The sequence below is a fragment of the Cyprinodon tularosa genome, unplaced genomic scaffold (assembly GCF_016077235.1).
Source record: "Cyprinodon tularosa strain WSP-4 unplaced genomic scaffold, ASM1607723v1 ctg705, whole genome shotgun sequence".
NCBI classification, from domain to species: domain Eukaryota; kingdom Metazoa; phylum Chordata; class Actinopteri; order Cyprinodontiformes; family Cyprinodontidae; genus Cyprinodon; species Cyprinodon tularosa.
The window spans coordinates 130,710-149,918 of NW_024039458.1; the positions used below are offsets into that span (position 1 = coordinate 130,710).

Below are 19,209 nucleotides of genomic sequence, written 5' to 3' on the forward strand. Positions count from 1 at the left end.
GATCTGTTGATTATCCAGGCGCCTTTTAACCCCATCACTCTGAAAAACCAAGTAGAATCATTTGTGTTGCGTTACTGACCTCTGGTGGTCAAAATGAGCAATTGCAACCTACAAATAAATACACTGCTCCATTTAACAAGGATTCAGAAGCTTAAAATTAATGTTCTCTTAAATCGACATTGTAAGCTTTGAGTGAAATAACCAGTCTTTGGCAAAAAAAAATTAAAACACAGTTCTTTATTTTGAGACTATGCATAACGCCCATAAAAAATAAAAAAACAGAGCATTATTTGGTCGTTTTCTATACAAAATATTAGATTAATAACATGATAAACACTGTACAAACATAAAAGCAAGCATAGCTGCTAACAGTGTTTGGAAACGTCTAAAAGTTGTGGGCCAGAGCATAATTAATTAGTAAATATACACAGAGGAGGTGACGCATTACTAATGGATAAACATTTCATTCTTCTTATAAAAAAACATAAGTATAAAAACAAAGAAAAAAAAATCCTACATTAAAATAACTCTTTAACATGTTGATAACAATGCCCACATGGAAAACACTCCTTCTGAACTGGTTTTATTTCCAATATCACATGGAAAACAAAATGGACTACATATAAATATTTAACATATCAACAAACTATGTACAAAGGTTTTCTAAGGGAAGGTTTCCCTCCACTTGGACCCGTTTTTCCATCTTCATGGTGAGGAAGACTTTCTCCAAAACATCAATGTCAACCAGGGGAAGAGAAGCAACTTCAAAAAACACCCTGAAATAAAAACAGACATTAGACCTAAAATGTTCAGAATGCAAATCTTATTTTTGTTTTCAGACTTACTTATGAGAATATTTGTTCCTGATGGTTTTCAGTTTATCGTCAGGTGGCGCTAGAAGCATAGAGTGGAGCTTTCTGACACAAGGCATCAAATCAGACGCCTGGTAGCCGGAGTGGAACTGCAGGATGGGAGACTGAAGGGGAAACAAAAAAACAAAACAAAAAAAGAGAACTTACAACTAAGCTTAGAACAGCAAATATAGATTTTACTCTTTATGCTGTATTTATTGTAAAGCACTTTGGAATAATCGTTCAACTAGTCGATCATCACCTCTGATTTGATCGCTATGGAGAGGCGGCAACAAGAAAGAGGGTTTATAAGCAGTCAGAGGATCCAGCAGATCCTCCAACGCTCATCACACCGGCCCAACATAGAGGTTGCAGCATTATGCTGGGGTGATACATTCTTTAGTGTGGACTAGTGGTGAGCATTTATCATGTTTGTCATTAAATTACATTTATAGGCCTAACAAATTTGATTTCTCTAAACATTATATTTGAATAAGCAATGATAAAGAAAAACTAAAAATAAAATGAAAGGTGAATTTTAAATTTTTACTTTAAATATTTTACTCTTTTCTTTTTACCATTAGGTCATTAGCAAATTCAAAGAGTAGGATTAAATGTGGTTACTACATTTAGTGATATAACTCACACTTCTGTCTGTGGGATTTCTTTATTTATTTGGCATTTAATAATATGTGACTTAATTTATTTAAATCCATCTTTATAGATGTATTTTTTCAGAGCAGTATTTGTAATTGTGGGGCTACGGCTGCTGCTAGCTGGGCTGTTGTTGAGCTCGCTGTCTGAATGACGGCGCGCACTGATACGAACAGAGAGAAAATAGGACCAAGTGATAACGACGTGTGACTTTTTCCACTACAATGTTTTTGGGATGCAAAAATATCACTCTTTTGAACACATAATGTTTTGGGAAGAGAAAAGTTTTATTTCGCTGTTCCTAAAAACCTGCCGGACTACTTTCGGCTTGACCAAAACTGGACGATAACTCTGCTCACAGGACGCTGCCAGGGGTAAGTCAGTGTGATTGCATGCCGCTGGTGATGGGGATGCCATACAGATTCATGTCAAAAATACCGAACTATCCCTTTAATGAGATTAATGATATAGCAGAACAGTTTTATCTTAAATGCAAAAGTTTCTATGTTGTTTTTCTTTGTTATTCAGGTTTAATTGCTGTTCTATGGGCTTGCTATGTCAGCTAAAGGCATGTTTAGATCAGGGGTAACCAATTAAAAATCAGCTGGGTCCAAATAAAGAAAATCCATCAACCAGTCCGGAGTCTTCTCTAATTATAATCTGTTACTTCAAACAGAATTTAAATGAAATAAAATGAGGTGTTTATGCATCCATGTTATATTTTGAATTTTCAAATATTAAAAAAAAGATCATTTTTCCATTTTAAAACCTAAAGTGTTTTTTTTTTTAAGTAGAGAAAAATCGTTCAGTTTGGTATATAAACAATTTCCTGATTCACATATTTTATAAAACATCTGAACTGAACGTTTTTTATTTCTTCCTTTTTTCTGTCTTAATGAGAACAGTGGGCTTCATGCTGCCCTGCAAGGCTTTAAACCTGGGTTTGAATGGAGACAAAGCCATTCTAAAGCACATATCAAGGAGCTCATTTTGAGCCTGGATCCATATTTATTTTTGATTCTGTTCATGGTGGAGAATCCTGCTTCACAGCAGCAGGTTGAGCCAAACATCATAATATGGTAAAGCTTGCCATTTATAAAATCTTTTATAAATGCAAGCTTTTCAAAGTGAGGTTGGTCACTGGTCTGAAGCCATCACTAATCCACAATAGAGATAAATCAACACCTGCACACATTTTTTGTGCCGTTGGGATCAAGAAGAAAAGATAGCAAGAGCTGCAGAACGGGCCATCTTATCTTAGATGGTCGGCTTACCCATCCTCCCAGGTCTTTGGTGACCAGCGCCATCAGCAGGCAGGCTGATGCCAGCAGCGAGCCCCGCTCCGAAACAAAGTCCATCTCCATCAGACTCATCTCGCAGTAGAAACGAGCCAGAGTCAGGGTGTCCATCTTGGCACTCACACACTGCAGAGACACAACATATGAGCCAAGTAAAAAAAAAAAAAAATCGGATCATACTGATGCAGCAGGCAAAACCTGACTACTCACCCTGGCGTAGCGTCTGAGGAACCGATAAGGGATGGGAATGTTGATGTCAAACGAAAGCGCCTGCAGAATGCTGGCCTCCATGTCGATGAGCTCCTCCCTTTTGTACGCATCGTCACAAATGTAAAGGAAATCTTCAACAGCCGGTGGACAGCGCTCCTGATCAGGCGAAGGTGGAAAAAATGATGGAACGGGTTGAAGTTTTGCAGCTTCAGCTCAGCTGAAAATATCCACGAATGCGACTCTTACCTCAAACTTGGAAGCGATCAGCATTGTGGTGGAGCCGACGAGCTGCAGCATCTGCCTTTGGATGGGCGTTTCTGACAGATAGTGGTCTGTCATCTTCACGGCCATGTAGAGGGTCTCATGGCACAGCTCAAAGTTCTCCTGCAAAACAGGAGAGAAACTGGATCAAACAATTCTAATAGGCTTTAAGTAACTCAGTATTCTATCAATTTGGATTAAAAAAAAAAAATACAGATCTGCAGTGGTTTTATTATACTAAATTGTATGATTAATATAAACACATGAAAAGGTCAATGCAAGAAATCAATTTTATAGAACATTAAATAAACACTGAAAGTAATTTGTTTAATCAATAATTTAAATAATAAACTAATTTAGTTATCAATTCATTGTTATATGGAGTGTAGACTCTAAAACATACCTTTACTGACAGAACAACCCACTAAGAGCAGTAATTATAGCAAAATTAAGAAAAAAATAAATAAATAAATGTGTGAACATTTTGCATTTAAGACAAAAAAAAAAAGCATTTTACGTCCGTCAATCTGCTTCATCCAAAACTCCTCAGGTGGAATAATTTTAGCTTCACCTGGTTTAATTTCATAAAAAAAAATCTTTAAGGAACCTTTTCATATCCAATTATTAATCAAAAACATAATCGAGAAATGAATCGATTTGCAAAACAGTCGTTAGTTGCAGCCCCTCTGTAAATCTTAAAATGCAACAGGAGAGCATGTTTTCAGAATCCACTTGAACATTTAGAGCAATGGATGCATCTGCAGCTACTGATGTTCAAGAAAAAAGAAAAGAACCTGCAAACAAATCCAGAGAACAGAATTAAAACCAAGCTCTGACTTATTTGTTTCAGGATGGAATTTACTCTTTTTATGGCTTTCTTTTCTGACTTCAACTAATCCAAATTGTCCTTTTGTGAAATTCATGTGTCCAATCATACATGTACTTGCTTGTAGACAGGAGTTTATGAAAATATCTTTTAAAATAATAAAATCCCATTATTGTTGATAGCATTAAAGCAAACAGTATTTGGGTCTGCATGTATCCAAATTAGGGCTACAACTAAAGATTATTTTGCAATTTGATTAATCTGTAAAATATGTTTCCGATTAATAATCTGATAGCCAAAGACTCCTTAAAGAAGATTTTTCTATGAAATTAAACCAGGTGAAAGTTTTTATCTTAAATGCAAATGCTTGTATATGTATATTTTTTTTTTTATTATTTTGATATAATTACCGTATTTTCACGACCATAAGGCGCACCGGACTAAAAGGCTCACTCTCAGTTATGTGTCCCATTTCTGTATTTAACACACACATAAGGCGCACCGGACTATAGGGCGCGTTTTTTATATACAGGTACATGTCCTCTCAGGTGGATTTTCCCACTTAAAAACATGTTAAAACTACTTTATTCCCACTGATCACAGCAAATAAAGCTGCAAGGTGTATTTATTACAAAGTATTATTAAAACCTGGGAACCTGCCGTGAGAGACACATCGCTGATGACACAGGGCTGTGATTACTCCTCTGATACAGTTTATTGACGCATAAATTAACTTAAAAAATAGGCAGGATAATAATCTGGATGAACTGACTGCAATGATTAAATTTTCCGGTGGGCTTTCTCACTTAAAAAGATTTAGATTATTTAGATGAAAAAACACCTGCTGAGGTGAGCCCGGATGCGCCGCGGCCCAGAGGCTGCTGTTGAATTAAGTTTTCAAGTAGAAAAATAGAGCGGGAGCAAAACTGAGTATGATTGTGCTTTATTCAAGTATTTATTACAGAGTATTAATCAAACCCCTCAAAGTCCTCATCCTCTGTTTCTGAATTAAACAGCTGCGCTAAATCCGACATGCCAGTTTCCCCTTCTTCGCTGTCAGAGTCACTTTCCGTGCCGGGCGGCTCCTTGGAAATGAGGCCGGCTTTTGCAAAAGCTTGAACAACAGTCCCAGCAGAAACGTTAGTCCAAGCATCTACAATCCATCTGCAAACGGTGGCATAACTTGCCCGGCGCTGCCTTCCACTTTTAGTGAAACTGTGCTCTCCGTCTGTCATCCATCGCTCCCACGCCGCTCGCAGCCTTACTTTGAACGGCCGCTTCACACCGATGTCGAGCGGTTGAAGTTCCTTTGTCAGACCTCCCGGAATAACAGCAAGCACAGCGTTAATTTCTTTGACCTTTTTTTCACATCGGCTGTGAGATGGGCACGCATGGAATCACAAATTAACAGAGATGGAGATGCGTGGAAAAAACCACCTGGTCTCCTTACATACACCTCCCTCAGCCAAGCTTTCATCATCCCCTCGTCCATCCAGCCTTTTTCATTCGCCTTAATAACGACTCCAGCTGGAAAAGTCTCTTTAGGCAAAGTCTTTCTTTTAAAAATCACCATAGGCGGCAGTTTCTGTCCATTTGCGTGGCAGCCAAGCACAACAGTAAACGACGCCTTTTCATACCCCGTTGTGTGTATCGCTACCGTGCTGGTCCCTTTCTTCTCCACCATGTGATTCACCGGGATGTCGAAAGTGAGCGGCACCTCGTCCATGTTGGTGATGTGGCTTGGCTGGATGACTTTGTCAGCGATGCGTTTGCTGCAGAATGAGTGGAAGCTCGCCAGCTTTTCATCATAATCCGCCGGACGTCGCTGAGCAACTGTAGTCCTGGTCCGGATGGAAAAATTGCACCGTTTCATAAAACGGAAGCACCACGATGGACCTCCTTGAAAATTTTAAATTTTCATTTCTTCCGCCAGCTTTACTGCTTTTAGTCGAACCGTGACCGTTGAAACGCTGGCCCCACTCGTTCTTTGCTCCACGATCCACCGCTCCAGTCTTTCCTCCAACTCGGGCCACCTGGCCTTATGTCCGCGGAAACTCAGCTGCGTCTTCTTCACCAGTCGGAGTTTGTTTTCCAGCTTCCTCCACTTGCGAACCATCGATTCATTTATATTGAATTCTCTCGCAGCTGCTCGATTTCCATGTTCCTCTGCGTAGCTGATAGCCTTCAGTTTAAACTGGGCTTCATAGGCGTGTCTCTTTGCCAATTTCAGGGTTGTTAAGACAACAATGTTCTGCATAAAGCACATACCTGTTCTTTTATATACAAGCCACGCCCACACTTCCCCCTTTAAGGTTCTCACATACTCATGGTGGTCTCAACAACGTCCGCAGATAGGGCGCACCGCACCATAGGGCGCACCCCACATTTTGAGGGGAAAAAAAAGACGTTTAGGTGCGCCTTATAGTCGTGAAAATACGGTACTGCTCTAACTGGGTTGCTGTTAGCTAAAGGGCATGACTTATAAAACAGATGCTCATAAAGTGGTAAGTGTTTCTTCAAGCCATCTTTAACTGACAAACTGGTTATAGAGACTGAATAGATGTGCTCCCATAGATGGCCTATTTTCACCAAACCTGATCAAAGTGATGCATGCATTAGTATTGAACAGATGCATCTCTAAACAAGTCTTAACTCTTCAAATTCAAAGGCTCCAGCTCAGAAAACCCTGAAATCTCTTCCTCCACCTCGAAAGCCATTCCCTAAAGAACTCACCTGTACTTCAACCAGCCAATCGATCAGGATCGCCCTCATCTCTGGGCTGAGGTTCGGCTGCTTGTGCATGTAGTTGGAAAGGACGAACTTTTCCTAAAGGACACACCTAAGAATTAGGAACCTGCAGCACTCTCCATTTACATAAAATCCATAAAACATGCAAAAATAAAATAAAAAGTCACGAAAGCATCCTAAAGTACCTCACCTCTCTCTTTTTGAGGTAGTCAAAAACATCCTTTGCATACTCGGGGCAGAGGTAAAACCCCTCAGAGTTCTCAAAGTTCTCAGAGTCGATGTCGAACTCTTCGGGGATCTAGAGAAGTAAGAGCAGCTTGGAGTTAAAACAGCAGGCCTAATTTCCAACACACTTTAGATCAGTTCCTTCACATAGCACTGATTCACAACACGTCATCTAAATGCACTTTACAGTTCAACCAAATCATACAGTCAAATTGATTCAAAGTTTTCTAAGGAAAACCATTGATTGCATCGACTCATTGACTCGAATGCAATCCCTCACACTAAGCATGCTTTTAGCGACAGTGGAGAGGAAAAACTCCCTTTTAACAGGAAGAACTATGTCGACTGGGGTTAAACTTTAAAGTCGTAGGGAATCGGCTGTTCCAACCGTTGCATTTCAGAATTCTCCCGAGTGGTGCACGACTTTACACGAAAAAATAAAGTGCATGTGATTGGTCGTTTATCAAGAGGGCGGGATTGTTGTGGCAGAAGGTTCACAAGCAAGTTTGATTTTGGCCGGTGTCTGGGAGGCATCTTGCTAACCAGTTAGCAGCTTAGTGCTAGTAGGTTCCCAATGGGAAATTCCATTGGGACCAAGTAGCACTAAATTAGTGACTTAGAAACAACACTGTAAAGGAACGCTATGGACAGAGGAAACATGCAGGAGGAGAGTTTAGTGTCGGAGGTCGTGGATGAGTCTCCTCCGTCATACATTTTTTATTTAGAGGCGGAAAGCGGGGACGAAGATGTTGTGGAAGAGGACGCAAGGGCAGCAGAAGCTTGGTTTGGTGTAGAAGGCTTACAGCCGTACATGTTTGAGCCCTTGCCTCGCAACGCTGCCAGTTCTGTTAGCTCTACGCCTGCTGAAGACACAGACGTCCATCCCTGTGAACACTGGGACGGAACTCAGTGGGAAAGGAAATTATTCTTATTTCAACCGTTGCGTATATTAGCTGCGACATATGAATCAAGATGCTATGACCGAAAAAATGTGATTAACAGATGACGTTGATTTGGGCCACATATGGATTGGGTGCTGAATCTCCATCTTGGGTGCAGCTGGAACAGCACTCTTGTAACCCAGTCTCACTGTCATCCCTCTTATGTAGTCCACTTCCATTGGGTAAACACATGCTGACTAACAATGCTATTGTCCAGGGTGCACTAAAAATATGGTGTCAATTTAGAACTCATTTTAAATTTAAACAACCTTTAATCTCAGCTCCTATTCAGCAAAATAAACACTTTAAACCATCACTAATTGACCCCTCTTATCAACAATGGCATAGAAGAGGACTAAGATGTGTCAAAGATTTTTTCCAAAATAATGTATTTATATCTTTTGAACAATTAATGACTGACTTTGACATCCCACAAACAGACTTTTTCAAATATCTCCAATTACGTAGCTTTGTTAAGAAGTTCTTTTCATTAACCTTGCCTTCAAAATCATGGCTTGATGAATGCTTCGACCTAGATCCCTCTGAGAAAGGTCTAATATCAGTAATTTACAACAAAATACAATGTGAAGCTTCCCCATCTCTTGTCCATCTAAAAACGCAATGGGAAGAAGAACTTGGTGAACAACTAACTGAAACTACCTGGCAAAAAGCTGTTTCGAAAATTCATTCTACATCTATCTGTGTCAGGCATGGTTTACTACAGTTTAAGGTATTGCACAGGTTACATATGTCACCAAGTAAAATAGCCAGACTTTACACTGAAGCAGATCCCTCCTGTAGACGCTGTGGGCATAATTCAGCCAATCTTAGCCATATGTTTTGGCACTGCCCCCAGCTAAATGAATTCTGGGAGAAAATCTTTAAGGTCTTTTCACATGTATGTAAAAGAATTATTTTGCCGAACTCGAGTTCTGTTTTGTTTGGAATTGTTCCTCCAAGTGTGCCCATGACCCCTCATCAGGCAGACGCTATAGCCTTCATGACATTGCTTGCAAGACGCATAATACTGTTTGGGTGGAAAAATGCAACTGCACCATCTTTTAAACGGTGGGTCGAGGATGTTATGTCTCATTTAAAACTTGAACATTTTCGGCATACTGTGAATGGATCAGAGCAAAAGTACTACAAGATTTGGCAACCTTTTCTTCTCTATTTTAGATCCGGTCTGTAATTATTTTGTTGTTACTTATTCATACTGTCATTCCAGCAACCAGTATTGATATACTAATGCATATTTTTATGATTAACAGCTTTCTTTTAGTTTGAACCACTTCAGAACATGGGTAATTTTGTATCTATCTTCCACTTTTTTTGTGTTTGTATGTATTGTATGTTTTGAAAAAAAAAACCCTTCTGAAAACCCAATAAAAAGAATTGAATAATAATAACAGATGACGTTGATATATGATTGGCCGAATTTAGGTGCTCAGGCTGACGTATAACTCTAGATTTTAAGACAGGAATTTTTTTTAAATAGATATGTCCTAAATTTTGGGACAATATGGTCTGATAAAGAGTAAATTTATATACATGTATAAGCCAGAATGATTTTACATTTAAATGTGATTTCCATAGGACTTTAAAAAATACAAAATTGTGCTTACATGCTGCCTCCGAAGGTGTGCTGGCACTTCCTTAACAATCGGCGGTAAAGCATCTAGAGGCTCTTCTGTAGGAGTCGGTTCCTCTCTCTGCAGCTCCTCTTTCCTCTTGTCCTCCTCGACGTTTATTCTCTCGTTCTCAGCTGTCGATTCCTCTGAGCTCACAGATGATGACCTGCAGGAGGTGAGAAGATGCGAGTTTAAGGAAACTTCCACAACGATTCATGACAGAAGCATGGAAATATTTACTTTTTAAGGTTTGCTTGATTCTTGGACTGAACCAAGGTGGAGCTGCTCTTCTTTCCCACTGTCGTCTTTGTTATCCCCTTCTTCCTCCCAGGAAGGCTGATCTGCACCTTATGAGCCTGAAGACATAGATGGGATGAGGGGGGAAAACATTAAATAATGACAGGAGGAGGTGCAGCGAACCACAGCTCAGTAGTGACTGGGAATATAGTAAGAGGATGGGTGGAGCTAAATGCAGAGTCCTCCAGATTAATTCTACTTCCTCAGAGTCCTGCAAGTCATTTTATTCTGCTACTGAAGGCTTTCAGTCACCCAGGACTGCAGTTTAAAGGTCCTGTGTTAGAGGTTAAAGGCAAAAGACCCGAGAACTGGTTCACCTGCTAAAAAGAAAACAGTCCTAAACCTACAAGCAGGGCTAAGACGGAATAAATGTATTTTACTGTGCTAGATTGGACAATTTAAAAACTAAACCCAAAACACTTAAGAAATGTAAGGCTAGACTTGATAATTTGTCTCCAAACTGGTTTTTAAACCCGTCAGACCAGACAGGAGTCATTTTCTTCAAGAATGAGCAGAAATTATAAATGTCCAAAGCAAGTACAGGCATGTCCCACCAGGCTTGTAGCTGTAAATCCTGAAAATAAATGCTATAAAAAGGTACTAATGGTGAACTGGTTTGCCTTTTTTTTTTTCTTTTTTTTTTGTTTAAACAAACCATACAAATTTATCCAAAACCCAAGAAAACCTGAAAACTTTCCAGCAGAATGAATATTCTGGCAAAAATAAATGTCAGTCATTAAACATTTAAATTGCATCATGCACTTTGTGTTATTTCGTGCATTTATAGATAAAAAATTATTAGAGTGCATTTACTATACATGCACAACCAGCAGCCTGCAACCTTTTTGGCCCCATGAGTGCAGCTAAATAAATAAATTAGTGCCAAAAAAATATTAGATGAGCTTTAAATAAAACATACTTTTTTTTTTCCTCTCTCGAGTTTTTTACGGCACAAGTGGCTCGTTTTCAAGATGTCATAGAGCTTTTCTAAACAAAATGTATTTTTGTTTACACTTGCGTAAACAAAATGACAAATAAATCTGTCCAAGTCTGATTTTAAACAGTTTGCTTGTTTATGTTTGGATTTTAAAATGAGGTAAAAAAAAAAATCATAAAGATGAAGCATGGATTATTTTCTAAGGGGTATTTGATGTTAAATATATAATAAAATACAAATTCCAAAACAATGAAAAAAATTGACAAAAAAAATGGCTCTGAAAACATTTTTTGGTTCTTTTAATGTGAAAATTCAATTCAATTTTCTTTTTTTTTAACAAAAAAACAGCTAAAGCTTCCTGGAGAGGTGTCGAAACGTCTTCAAATCTTGGAAACCAAGTCCAGTGGATATTTTTTGAATTTTTACGGAAAAACAGCTAAAGCTTCCAAGTCTGGTATCTCTTATTAAACTATATTACTTAGCTCTTTATATTATTTTTAGTTACTATCAAGAGTCATGGTAGAACAGGGGTGCTTAAGTCCAGTCCTCAACAGCTACCATCCTGTAACTTTTAGATGAATCTCTTCTCTAAGGCCCCGTCCACACGAAGACGAACCCTGGCCTAAACGCACAAATTTTTCACCAAACCAGCCTCTCATCCACACGAAGCCGGCGTTTCGGGGGTCTGTAAACGATCTTTTTTTTATTCAGCCTTCAGAGTGGGAAGATTTTGAAACGCCGTTTTCGCGTTTCCATCTTTACGCTCTAACCGCATATTTTTTTTTACACGCATGCGTCATAGCGTCGCCTCTAAACACGCATGCGCGAGACAGTATCACAACAACAATGGCGCCGTTGCTGCTAATGCTACTCACCCTGCTGTCGGGCTTACAACAGAATCTTCTTCTTCTGGAATACCTCCAGGAAGAACGGAACAATATCGACGACATAGTTCAGCACCTGAATTTGACTTAACCACGAAAATGGACCCGCGGGGCATCCATGTATAAATATTAGTGCGCATGCCCAACATTTCGTCGCTTATTTTTGCTTTGGCACCACAGCGCCACTTACAGGCCTGGCATACATTTTGCAGCGTTTTCATGCATTCGTGTGGACGATCACATTTATTTTACGTCTCCGTCTTTACGGCAAACGTTTTGGAAAATATCAGCGTTTCGTGTTCGTTTTGACTTCGTGTGGACCGGGCCTAAAGCCTCAATCCCCTCATGTAGCTCGGCAGAGGTGTGGTAAGGAGCCCCTGATTGATACAAATGTGTGTTAAAAATGGTTGCCTCAAAAAGTTGCAGGATAGTAGCTATTGAGGACTGGACTTGAGCACCCCTGTTGTAGAAAGTCCAAACAGTCAGATGAGACTCCAAAACTGCAGGTTGCACTAAACCATCACAATCGGGGGGAACCCATTGGTTATCTGTGGATACGTTTAGGGTTAAAGTTGAAAGATAACCCTTTTTTTTTTCTTTTTACAGCCTCTGAAATGTTCTCCTTGAATTTAAGCCCATCCATTCTTGAGTCAAAACAACACGGTCTCCAAGGCTACATTCACACTGCAGGCCTTGATGCTCAATTCCGATTTTTTTTATTTTTTTGGCGTTGCCGTTCATATTTCTTAATATATGCGACTTGTATGTGACCTCCTGTGTGCACTGCAGTCATACAACGCAAGAACACAATCTTTTCAATATGTTTAAACATAAATACTACTCTCTGCATCATCATCTGCCACGGTTGTTGTTTTTCTTTCCGCATCTGCGTAGAAAGACGCAGAACAGTGACCTTTGTCGGGTATTAATGACGCTCAGGTCGGATGAATGTGACCTGGCCGTTCACACACAGGTCGCATTTGAAAATATCAGATTCGTATCGGGCTCAGGACCACATAGCCAAGAGGCCTGGGTAGCATTGGAAAAAAATCGGATCAGTGTTGTTCAGACTGCCATGAAAAGATCAGATCCAGGTCGCTTATGTGCCAAAAAATTGGATTTGGGTCACTTCAGGCTGCAGTGTGAACGTAGCCTATCAGAAAAGCTATCCTGAATGCATGATGCTGCCACATTGGATCTATTTCCTTAAAAAAAAGAAAACGCAATAAACAGATAAAAGGTTATAACATGCAAAGGGCATACATCCTTTTAAAATGCAATACTGGGAGCATTAAAACAGCTTAGATAAAAACGGTGGTTACTGTACACTAAAGACAATGGAAAGTTGTAAACAAAAAGCACTATATACCACAATACTATTGTTTTATTTTTGCACAAAAACCTATAGTTTCCATTAAAAGATCTAAAGAGCAGAACTTGCCACCCACTCAATGCAGACCTCCTCATGCATACAAACAGCTGGTTCATTGTTTCTCTTTAGGAGGACATTTTTGCATCTAATGAATATTTACTATTTAGAGTTTAAGCTTTTTAGCAAAGCAACATGCAGAACTCACATTGGTGATGTCGATAAAAGCAGTTCTCTTCTTTGGAGCTCCATGAGGAGGGGAGGAGGACCTCTTTACATGTGAGGCCTCTTCCTGAAACACAAACAGCACATATGATTCATTAAAAAATGTTGATATGCATGAAACACAGTTGCTTTTGGATGTTTTCTTTAGCCAGACTTTGTGTGTCCTGTTCTAACCTGGTTCTCTGTGGCTGCAGCGCTCAGTTTGGACGTCTTGCTCGCCGTAGATTTGGCTCTAGTGAAAGGCATGGCAGGCAGCTTCACTTCCTAGCTCACCCCAAAAACCACCGTCCAGTCGCTGCTGTTTGGTTTGCACACCAGAAGAAAAAAAAAAAAACGAAAATGAAACACTTTAACCAAAAAATAAATAAAATTTTTACATATTAGTTACTCGGTCGTTCAAAGCAAGGATTCCCCGCGGTAAACTTTACGAGTGGGTTTTTTTCTCGTAGCGACTGAGCATTTAAATACCCCGCAGTTTGAAATTTTACCTTACCTTATTAAACCTTGCTCTGTCAAGTCCAGTTTAGACACTATAAAAGGTGTTTTTTTAGTTAAATATATCCCAGTTCGGCGGAGTTGCTGTAGCCCAGAGCGCAAACAAAAGTATTTCAGCTGAGGATCTAAATCTCCTGCGCCTCGCTCTCATTGGCTAGAATTTGAGCCAAACCAACCAATCAGAAAGCTAAAGAGAACGCAGTTGATAAGGAGCGCTGGTTACATATACCAGCTTCTCCCGGTTCTTTTTAAAGAACTTTTAATTTAGTTTTTTTTTTCTTTAAGGAAATATTATCAAAAGCAACAATAAACAAAATAAATTCACTTACTTTAATATTTTAAAACATCGCAACTATTTTATATGAATATTGTTAATATACTTTTAAAGTGACGGAGAAACCGTCTGTTTGACGAATAACCCAACACACCCTAGAAAAAGAGGGAGGAGCTGTGAAGGTTTTCAAACATCATAGGACCAACAGAAATTCAAGCGCTAAGGGATTTGTTGCTGTTTTTTTCTATAAGTTGAGGCAGCAGCGAGGTTTAAATAGTCACAGGACAGACATGCATGTGTTTCCTCTCAGCCCATCTGTTATCGTTTATCCACAGTGTAAACTATTGAAATACATAAATATACTTGGAAATTTTCAAAGGACATATTTAACTATGTTCTAGATTCAGATTTTCTTTTTATTTGCCTTGCAAATTGCTGCTATTATTATAAATGTATTGATCATAATAAATTAAACATTTTTAATTGATTTGTGTAGAGGCACATAAAATAGTTGTTCTACTTCTGATGTTAACATCCATTGTTTTTTTTGTTTTTTTTGTGAATGGGACATTAACTCTTCTCTGACATCAATAAACATAATAAATGTGTAAGGCCTTTTTTGGGGATTTAGTCTGGGGAGTTCAGAGGCCATTAAAGGTTCATTAAGTATCCATATACACTCACCGGCCACTTTATTAGGTACACCTGTCCAACTGCTCGTTAACACTTAATTTCTAAGCAGCCAATCACATGGCGGCAACTCAGTGCATTTAGGCATGTAGACATGGTCAAGACAATCTCCTGCAGTTCAAAGCGAGCATCAGTATGGGGAAGAAAGGTGATTTGAGTGACTTTGAACGTGGCATGATTGTTGGTGCCAGAAGGGCTGGTCTGAGTATTTCAGAAACTGCTGATCTACTGGGATTTTCACGCACAACCATCTCTAGGGTTTACAGAGAATGGTCCGAAAAAGAAAAAACATCCAGTGAGCGGCAGTTCTGTGGGCGGAAATGCCTTGTTGATGCCAGAGGTCAGAGGAGAATGGCCAGACTGGTTGGAGCTGATAGAAGGGCAACAGTGACTCAAATAACCACCCGTTACAACCAAGGTGGGCAGAAGAGCATCTCTGAATGCACAGTACGTCGAACTTTGAGGCAGATGGGCTACAGCAGCAGAAGACCACACCGGGTGCCACTCCTTTTAGCTAAGAACAGGAAACTGAGGCTACAATTTGCACAAGCTCATCGAAATTGGACAATAGAAGATTGGAAAAACGTTGCCTGGTCTGATGAGTCTCGATTTCTGCTGCGACATTCGGATGGTAGGGTCAGAATTTGGCGTCTACAACATGAAAGCATGGATCCATCCTGCCTTGTATCAACGGTTCAGGCTGGTGGTGGTGGTGTCATGGTGTGGGGAATATTTTCTTGGCACTCTTTGGGCCCCTTGGTACCAATTGAGCATCATTGCAATGCCACAGCCTACCTGCTGACCATGTCCATCCCTTTATGACCACAATGTACCCAACTTCTGATGGCTATTTTCAGCAGAAAAATGCGCCATGTCATAAAGCTGGAATCATCTCAGACTGGTTTCTTGAACATGACAATGAGTTCACTGTACTCAAATGGCCTCCACAGTCACCAGATCTCAATCCAATAGAGCATCTTTGGGATGTGGTGGAACGGGAGATTTGCATCATGGATGTGCAGCCGACAAATCTGCGGCAACCATGTGATGCCATCATGTCAATATGGACCAAACTCCCTGAGGAATGCTTCCAGCACCTTGTTGAATCGATGCCACGAAGAATTGAGGCAGTTCTGAAGGCAAAAGGGGGTCCAACCCGTTACTAGCATGATGTACCTAATAAAGTGGCCGGTGAGTGTATGTAGCAGATCAGTATCCTGCCATTTTCTTATTAATTAAAAAGTTCATAGTGCAATTCATTCTAAAAGGTTTCCCAGCACCAATTGAAAAGAAGCAGACCCACAGCATCACAGATCCTTTACTGTGCTTAACCAAGGCGATGAAGAGTTATAGACATTTGATTGCGTCAACCTAGGACATTTTGTACCAAATTAGCATCAATGTGGGCGTTTCAGTAAAACAGTTTATCCCCATTTTTGAAAAACAATGATAGCAGGAAAGGAAAGACATTTTCCTGAACAAACAGGGAGCTTTTCATTTTTTTTTTTAAGGAAACTTGGTGACCTGACCTGAAGATGCCTTTAGACAGAGTTGACTTTCTACTCCATGGTGATCGTTATAGGAACAAAACTTATCTTTTACAGCTTCAATTTTAAATATTGGTAAATTAGTTTAAATTCAGTGCAGTTTATATAGCACCAAATTACAGCACATCATCTAAAGGCACTTTACAGAGACATTTCAATTAGATCATACAACCAGATTGGTTAAAATCTTTTGTTGTTGACTCTACGGCAATTCCTCACTATTTCTACAGTAATATATGACAGATAGAACTGCCAAGTTCAAGTGAGCATTTGTTTTTAAGAGTTCTTTTTTGTGACACATGAAGATCTCCACACATCTGCCTGACTTAAATGTGTGCTCTTTAAAAAATGAGGGATTTGTGCACAAAATAAAAAACATAAAAAAAAAGTTCTAGGTCTGTACCTGTTTTCAACACTGAAATAAAATGAAAAAAAAAATAAAAAATCACTCATGATTGTAAAAATGGGGGAAAAACGTTATTTTACTGACAACATCTTCTTCCAGCTAGGCTCCTTGTAAGATCAGTATAGCTTCTCTTTTTCTAGTTTTATGATCTTTTAAGAGAAAATAACTTATTTCTTTAATAATACTTAAAAGAAAGGTCGAAAAACAATCACATTTTTTGACTACATTTTGATTTCATTTATTTGATTATAAATTTCAGACAAAGCTTATCTAACAATACTTGAAAGAAATAAAAATAAAAAAATCTGTGGTACACATTTACATTATGCTTCTTTATTGACATATTTGAGTTTTTTACACATCTTAACCTTGAGTAGAGGATGCCTTAAGTGTTTCCAGAGCTTGGGAATAAAAAAAGATCAACTGAGTCTTACAGCAAAGAGAAGCTTCATCGATAATTTACATCATAGATGGATATAGAACTGTGGATACCATGTGTGTAAACTCAGAGGGCAGGTGAAGATGGAAAGAAGAGGAAACTGGCAGAATATATCCATCCCACTGCCAGCAGTTTGGATTCTTGTCAGAATATCAAGAGATGAGTCCATAAATTCTCTCTGTGTCTTAATAACTGAATAGAAATAAATCTATTTCTGTTCAAAGGCCATTTTCCTTTGACCTGTGAGAAAGAGTTATGTCATTCCCTGAGTGAACCATCAGCATACATCATTTCATGTACTAGAAGCAAGCCCAGCTTCACAATTAGAATAGTTTAGGTGAATATTTTGCTGTTCACAGTGCACTCTGGACAGATTTGAATAGTTTCTTCTTCCTCAGAGTGTTTGAAAATTCAAAGGGTGAGTTTGGACATGGAGTTCAGGGTTATGGTGGCAACAATTCACATAAGGCTCGTGAAATGCATTCGAGATGTAGAACTGGATCAATCGCCAGATGTGGAATGTACAAACCAAAGATCCACAAATCATTGCTGAGGGTTTCAGCTTTTTATGCTGGTTTGTCTTGACTTCAGCCAAAAAAGGAAATATTGTTTAAATCATTATGTTTTTTGTTTTTTTTGCATATAACCTCAAATGTACAATACATATATTTACCAATTCTTAAATCCATTTCCTATGGGACTATAGGAATGCAAAACTATGCAATACGGTAATCCCTTGCCCTCCTCCAACAAAGAAATCAGTAAAATTTGTGCGTGTGAAATTCTAACCTAGTGGGCTTTGCTAAACAACAACCTGTTACTTCCTGCAGTGATGATTGAGCAGAATTACCTAACTCTTCATACAGTCACTGACTGTTTTGAAAATGTCAAAATCCCAACCAGACTATCCATCTTTAGATGTTTCTTCTGCATGTTTAATCACAGTAATTACTTGCTGCAGTAACAATATTGTTCTCCATGTCTGAGCCATATAGTTAACAGATTTTATGTGAATATTTGTCACCATAAATGCAACATTAGCTGGAAGTAGCGAGGGGTGCTGGTTCCTATCTCCAACTATCAATGGGCGAGAGGAGGGGTACACCCTGGACAGGTCGCCAGTCCATCGCAGGGCAACACAGAGACAAACTGGACAAACAACCATTCATGCACAAACTCACACCTAAGGAGAATTTAGAGAAGCCAATTAACCTAACAGTCATGTTTTTTTGACTGTGGGAGGAAGCAGGAGTACCCGGAGAGAACCCACACACGCACCTGGAGACTGTACAAGGGTTTTAACATAGCTCCTTTTGTCTGTCTAGGTCAGGGGTCTGCAACCTGCGGCTCCAGAGCCACATATGGCTCTTTGGACCCTCTTCAGTGGCTCTTAATAGTGGCTAAAATGTATATAAAGAGCTAAATAATTTACTTTAATATATACCGGTATCAATAGCTTTAGTGTTTTTTATAAGTGGGAAAAGAATTAGATTAAAAGAACCAGAAATATGTTTTAAGAGACATTTTTCTATGAATTAGCTTGAAAATTATATGTTTTAACATTAAAAATACATGATTTGTTGATTGTTTGAGATGGCAACAACTAATTTCCTATACAAGATTAAAAAAATAAGGTTTTCTAGAAAAAGTCATGTTACATTTTGCGGCTCTAAACAACTTTTACTTGGTCGGACTCTGGGCAAAACGGCTCTTTGGATATGAAAGGTTGCAGACCCCTGGTCTAGGTGAACCACCCTTAATGGGGAAATACATTCATTCCCTTTTACTACTTTCAGTTCAGCTAAGCACCATGTTTCCCTCACAGATACTGTATACTGTTTTTACTAAAGCCTCTTGGAGGACAGTGATGGTTTTCTACACTGTTTACTTTGAAGAAAAGGAAAATAAGAAGCAAAATTGAAAAATAAAATCCCAATATATAGTTTTTAGACCCTTTTTTTTTACATTTTCCACCTGACTAAACAGATCATTTTACCTTTC

The 19,209-nt window shown here is 39.0% G+C and overlaps 1 protein-coding gene across 2 annotated transcripts; it reads right to left on the reverse strand.

Moving 5' to 3' along the window:
• Positions 1-217: 217 nt before the first annotated feature.
• On the reverse strand, positions 218-14,010 carry ccnb3 (cyclin B3). Of its 2 annotated transcripts, none has more exons than XM_038268615.1 (12): positions 13,851-14,010; positions 13,532-13,655; positions 13,341-13,424; positions 9,886-10,001; positions 9,640-9,811; positions 7,039-7,146; positions 6,834-6,926; positions 3,260-3,397; positions 3,014-3,169; positions 2,780-2,929; positions 846-976; positions 218-776 (listed from the first exon to the last, which is right to left on the reverse strand). In XM_038268615.1, the coding sequence occupies exons 2-12, from the start codon at positions 13,601-13,603 to the stop codon at positions 647-649; spliced, it is 1,350 nt and encodes a 449-aa protein (XP_038124543.1). In that variant the 5' UTR covers positions 13,604-13,655; positions 13,851-14,010; the 3' UTR covers positions 218-646. The 2 variants fall into 2 exon arrangements, with proteins under 2 accessions (XP_038124543.1, XP_038124544.1); XM_038268616.1 differs by having other exon boundaries at positions 13,532-13,652; positions 13,851-14,000.
• Positions 14,011-19,209: the final 5,199 nt, after the last annotated feature.

Bases quoted from the DNA above. Each gene is read 5' to 3' on its own strand.
- ccnb3 (XM_038268615.1), bottom strand. From the start codon at position 13,603: ATGCCTTTCACTAGAGCCAAATCTACGGCGAGCAAGACGTCCAAACTG. The intron at 7,147-9,639 runs GTAAGCACAATT...TTACTTCTCTAG, and splicing joins CACACCTTCGGAGGCAGCAT to ATCCCCGAAGAGTTCGACAT. The intron at 3,170-3,259 runs GTAAGAGTCGCA...TCGCCTGATCAG, and splicing joins TGATCGCTTCCAAGTTTGAG to GAGCGCTGTCCACCGGCTGT.